This window comes from Muntiacus reevesi, chromosome 20 (assembly GCF_963930625.1).
Source record: "Muntiacus reevesi chromosome 20, mMunRee1.1, whole genome shotgun sequence".
In the NCBI taxonomy this organism is placed as follows: domain Eukaryota; kingdom Metazoa; phylum Chordata; class Mammalia; order Artiodactyla; family Cervidae; genus Muntiacus; species Muntiacus reevesi.
This window is the reverse complement of record NC_089268.1, coordinates 5,464,375-5,469,842: the sequence shown is the minus strand read 5'-3', so window position 1 is coordinate 5,469,842 and position 5,468 is coordinate 5,464,375. Positions and strand designations below refer to the sequence as shown.

Below are 5,468 nucleotides of genomic sequence, written 5' to 3'. Positions count from 1 at the left end.
AAGAGTAGGGAGGGATGAATTAGGAGTTTGGAATTAGCAGATACAAACTTCTGTATATAAAGAAGATAAAGTCCTATTGTGTGTTGTAATAACCTATAATGGAAAAGAATATATATAACTGAATCACTTTGCTGTAAGCCAGAAGCTAATACAACATTGTAAATCAACTGTACTTCAATGAAAAAGTTCAGGTGTATAAAAATTTACAAGTAAATAGGTTATCATTACATTTAAGGTAATAGATGCGCAAACCTCTCCACATCCCAATGTCTTCGCACTTGAGGTTATTTACGTCTGTTGTACTGTGTGGTAGAAACACTGTCTAATGGTGTGCTCCTGAAGGATGATGGGAGCATTTACAGCGAGGTAGTTGACAAACTGCAAAGCAGGGGTTGGTTTATTATTTGTTGATTTTCTAAACTGAAGAAAGTGATAGATGAAATCTTAATATGGATTAAGCTTAAAAATGTGATATGTCTCTAACTGCTAGACTCTATTCCGTACGAAAAATTGAGGAAATCTTGCAGTATTTGAAAATTCTTCATTGATTCAACAAAAGTGTTGATGTATCATTGATGAATGAGTGGAGTTCTGATATGTATATTTTTTTAAACTTTCTTCTTAATCATGTACATGAAAATATCAGCCATTCTTCACACTACAGCTATCTTTACTTGTAAATAATATGAACAACTTTTATGTTGAATTGGGTGATAATCAAAAATTAAGTCAGATTTTGTGACATTATTATTGGCTATAGAATTTTAAAAACTGATAGTAGATTTTTCAAGAAATTATAAGTCATTGTAGTTATAGGCACAAACTGAAAATCAAGGTAAGCTAGTTTAAATTTTATTTCTAAAATTAAGAAATCATTAACAGAACTTTTTACATTAACCCTGAAAGTGTTATCATGAATTTTACTTATATTTGTAAAATTATTTTTCAGATTTTGTTCCCTAAGATGCCAAAATGACAGGGTGATTTTTTGCATTTTTTAAATGCGAAGAAGGTGAAAACAGATACAGAAAGTAGCGATAGTAATAAGAACTATTGTGGGTTGTCTAAGTCAAAGGAATCGGATTTCAAATATGCTGAGCAACCAATCATTGAAGAAAAGCCATCATCTTCATCAAAGGAAAAAATGGATAATCTTGTGCTTCCAGATTGTTGGAATGAAAAACAAGTGGTTATGTTTACAGAACAGTACAAATGGCTTGAAATAAAAGAAGTAATTAGGGGAAAAAAAAAGAAAAAGAAGTAATTAGGATGTAAGAATTGCTCAACATTTTAGGGTTTGGGATCAAAAGCAGAAGACCATGTCCACATGTTCAAGGAGTGGATTGCATATTTGGCAATCCCTAATGGCAATAATAAAACTACTAGACAAGCTTCTCTGCAGAAAAAAAAATTAAGGAGCATGATATTTCTAAAGCCCATGGTAAAATTCAGGATTTGTTAAAGGAATCAATTAATGACTCAGTTTCTAATTTAGTGCATAAATAAAGTAATAAAAATATTGATACTGCTGTAGAAGTTTGCAAGACGGTTTATAGTTTAGTAAAACATAGTAGACCTTTGTCTGATATTGCAGAGGCAATAGAATTACAAGACAGAAATGAAGAGTAGCAAAGCATGTTGCAAAAGAAATGAAGATGACAACATTTAAGGATATTATAGAAGAGAAGGTCAAAATCTGTGTTACAGTTGATGAGGCATCCACAGTTTCAAAGAAAAGGACCCTCATGATTTATGTCCAGTGCACAGTGTAGTCAGTTCCTGCACCAGCTACGTTGTTCGTTACTTTAAAGGAACTGGTTTCAGCCACAGTAGGATGTATTTCAATACTTGAAGTTATTGAGTACTTTAAATGATGTGGCTTCTCTAATGAATATTTGAAAGCAAATTTAATTGCATTTTGTCCTGATGGTGCTAATACAATGGTGGGTAGAAAGTCTGGAGTAGCCACAAAGTTGTTAGAAAGTTTTCCTGAAAGTATTATTGGGAACTGTTTAAACCATCGATTGCATTTGTCACTTGATGATTCAATATCTGAAATAAAACAAGTGAATCATTTAAAAATATTTCTTGATAAAAATTGTTCCAATTATCATCCACCTAATACAAATCAAAACAAGCTTTTAGGGGATGTACCTAAAGATCTTGAAATTGAAGTTATTAAAATTGGCCAGGTAAAGGGACCAAAGTAGGCAGCTTGCAGTGTACAGCCTGCTACTGCTGCGTGGCATGCGTATCCTGTGTGTATCTGCATTGCTGTCTTTCGCATTCTGGTTTGGCAAAGAGGTTAGCGAACAGTCCAGTTTCCTGTAAGATCTTGCTTTAACGATTGACATTCTTGAAGAATTTTGACTGCTTTGAACTGCATTACAGTCAAGCTCAACTAACGTTCAGAAAGCACAAAAATTGATCAAATGCACAACAAAAACCTTGGAAAATTTAAAAATTGGTACTGGAAAGCATGAATCTCAAATCGAAGGTTTGATTAAATCAGATAAATTTAAATTTAGATATTCCGTTTAACAGAAATCATAAATTTAATGCCCTTTCTAGGAACATGTTACTAGAAAATATAATTCAGCACATGAACTTATGTCTTTTACCTAACAGGAGGCATGATGAAAGTATTTTTATTTTGATTTGCTAGAATCTTCTACATGGCCTTATGAAGAAATAACTTCATGACTAAGTGGTGAAAAAAAGTTATTCGTGTGAAACTTTAAAATTTGAAATTGATTTGAATGATTTTGGGGAATTTGTAAATAATAATATAAAGTCAAACAATGTTTCAGTTCCTAAACCCATACAAAAAGCTAATAGTTAGCACCATTGTGGTCAGTAGTGCTGAAGTAGTGCTGAAGCTGAAAGAGGTTTCAATTTAATGAACATAATTTGTACAAGGGTGAGAAACAGTTTAACTATAGGTCATATATCTGATTTAATGACAATAAATTTGTTGGGAAAAGAATTAGCTGGTTGGGATGCAACTGCCTTTGTAAAATCCTGGTCAAACTGCAACCACAGGTTAGCTGTAGATTCGAGAGTTCGGCAAGAGCCAACAAAAGCCTGCAAGAGTCAGATGGCTCTCTGGAACTTACAATAAAGGGTGTTGTGTTGGAATTCCCTTGTGGTCCAGTGGTTAGGACTCGATGCTTTCACTGCTGTGGCCTTGGTTCAATCCCCAGCAGGGAAACTAAGATCCTGTAGGCTGGCCAGAAATAGGATTGTGTATGATTTATTATTTGTAAGTTGTGTGTTCTGCACACCTTATATATACATAAATTTTTATTTTGAAAGTCAGTTGTTAAACTTTTATCAGTACATTGCTGTTTAAAGGCATTCTCCAAATAGGTAAAGTTGATTGTTTTTAGGAGCAGTGGGTTTTTAGAGTTTGGCCCATGTCTGCTAGAGTAGGCCGAATATGTATTTCATGGACTGTATAAGAACATTCAATGACTCCACTTTTGCTTTGTTTTAGTAAGAATATAAAAGGGTAATATAACCCAGATTACTTCTAAGCCCTGAAAGTTATAGTAAATAAAAGAGAAATAGAATAAACACTACAAACCTTGTGGCTTTTGTCTTTCTCATTTCCCTATGTGTGTTATCAAATATAGTAACCACTAGCAACATATGCCTATTAACATTTGAAATCAGTAGGACTAAGGAAGCAAATATTTAATTTCAATTAAATATAAAAACAGAAATAGTGTAAAATATTTTATTGAACTCAACTTACTTATTTTTTAAAAAATATATTTTAAGATTGTTATCCTGCTTAAGGTGTGATTGTTGGAGTGTGCTAAGTCTGGTATTACATATAAGCATCACTGAGTTAGTGTCATTGGATGTATTCAGTGTAAATTATTTCTTCCTTTGAATCAATGTAACATAGTGTGTTTATCTGAATATTTTAGGTTGACAAAAGGAATCATAGTGATTACTTTTGTAAATCAGAATTGGTGATTAAAATAAGGTGCTTAATTATTTTTCTATTTTAAACATGAATATGAACAATTTTTAGTTTAAAATGAAGGCATAATGAAAAAGAACAAGTAGAGCTGCAGAAGCTAGTACTGCACCTAGGACAGTAAACAGACTGGAGGAAGGTATGTGGCATCATCACAATGAATGATGATTGCAGTTTGTTACGGCAGAGAAAAACAAGCTATAGTTTAACAAAAATAAGACAGTAAAGTCGACAATATTGAGACAGTTCCAGCAAATGCATAATGAATGAATGAATGAAGTTACATTTCAAAGGTCAAAAAAGAATTGAGATTTAGGCACCTGAAATCTCAGTGAAATATCTAACAAAATTTTTTTAAAGGATTGAGTATGTTAAATTTGGCCAGATACGAAACAGCTTGAATTCTTGCATGAAAAAGAACTAGCTTTGCATAAATAGATAGTAATATTAATTATTTCAGTTATATATTGTTAGAAATTTATGAGTTAAAACCTAAAAATATCTTTTGAAAAAAAGTACAGTCTTTAGTTGTCACCAAACGTTGCTTGTGGAATACAGAAATTTATAACAGTATTAAAAATTAATTGATTCAAAAGCTGAAAAATTGCAAGTACTTTTCTTTAGCTTTAGATGAGTTATGTAACAGAAGAGTTGCTGTCCAAGGAACACTTGGAGTACCTTTTGTCTCATCAGACTTAAAAGCTTATGAAGAAATAACTTCAGTTCATGGCCTGAGAAATCAAATGTGTATAGCTATATTTTAATTATCAAAAGAGTTTCAGCTAGATGAGAAAAAAAGAAGAAGACTTTTTGTCACAGTAACTGGTGTTCCAGCTAGGTTAGGTCAATGTCAGATTTCACTGGGATTTTTCAATGAGTCTAGTGTTTCCCTTATTTCTTTGTTCCACTGTTTGATACAGTTTGAAAGTATTTGGGCTCAGTTTTCTGAAATGGTTTCTCTGAGAGATGTCATGAGTACAGTTGTTAGGTGTTAAGTGCTATGAATCAATGTCAGCTTATAGGAAGATTGCTGAACAAATTAAAAGACAGTAAATTTAGTGATCTCTGCCAGTTGGTTGAACTGTGAAAGAAACTTATTATATGATTAACACCAGTTCCAAGATTTTCCTGCAAGAACAGAAATGCTAACCAAATACTTAATTAGTAATTAGAGAAAATGGCAGTTTTGTGCCTAATATTACATAGCTTATGAATGATCTAAATTTGAAACTCCAAATATGGGGAAAAACCCATTTGTGCTACCTAGATAAGTACTAGAATTTATTTTGAAATTGAAACTTTAAAAATCAGGTAACTTTACATGTATTTCTAATATGAATCAGTATATGTCAGATTTTAACTTTGACAGTTATGTAAATTTACTATAAAAACTACAAGAAAAAAATTTTAATGTTATTTTTTTATCAATTTAGAGTTGCTTTTCAGTTATCCCAGTTACACTGAATTCACTGTTTTTTTT

The 5,468-nt window shown here is 32.1% G+C and overlaps 1 protein-coding gene across 1 annotated transcript; it reads left to right on the top strand.

Moving 5' to 3' along the window:
- Positions 1-949: 949 nt before the first annotated feature.
- KIAA1586 (KIAA1586 ortholog) lies at positions 950-3,585 on the top strand. The gene is given in 8 exon segments (XM_065912358.1): positions 950-1,402; positions 1,405-1,618; positions 1,621-2,259; positions 2,262-2,314; positions 2,317-2,526; positions 2,528-2,639; positions 2,642-2,726; positions 2,728-3,585. Coding segments are annotated over 8 exon segments (2,145 nt in total). The 5' UTR covers positions 950-964; the 3' UTR covers positions 3,122-3,585.
- The last annotated feature ends 1,883 nt before the right edge of the window (positions 3,586-5,468 follow it).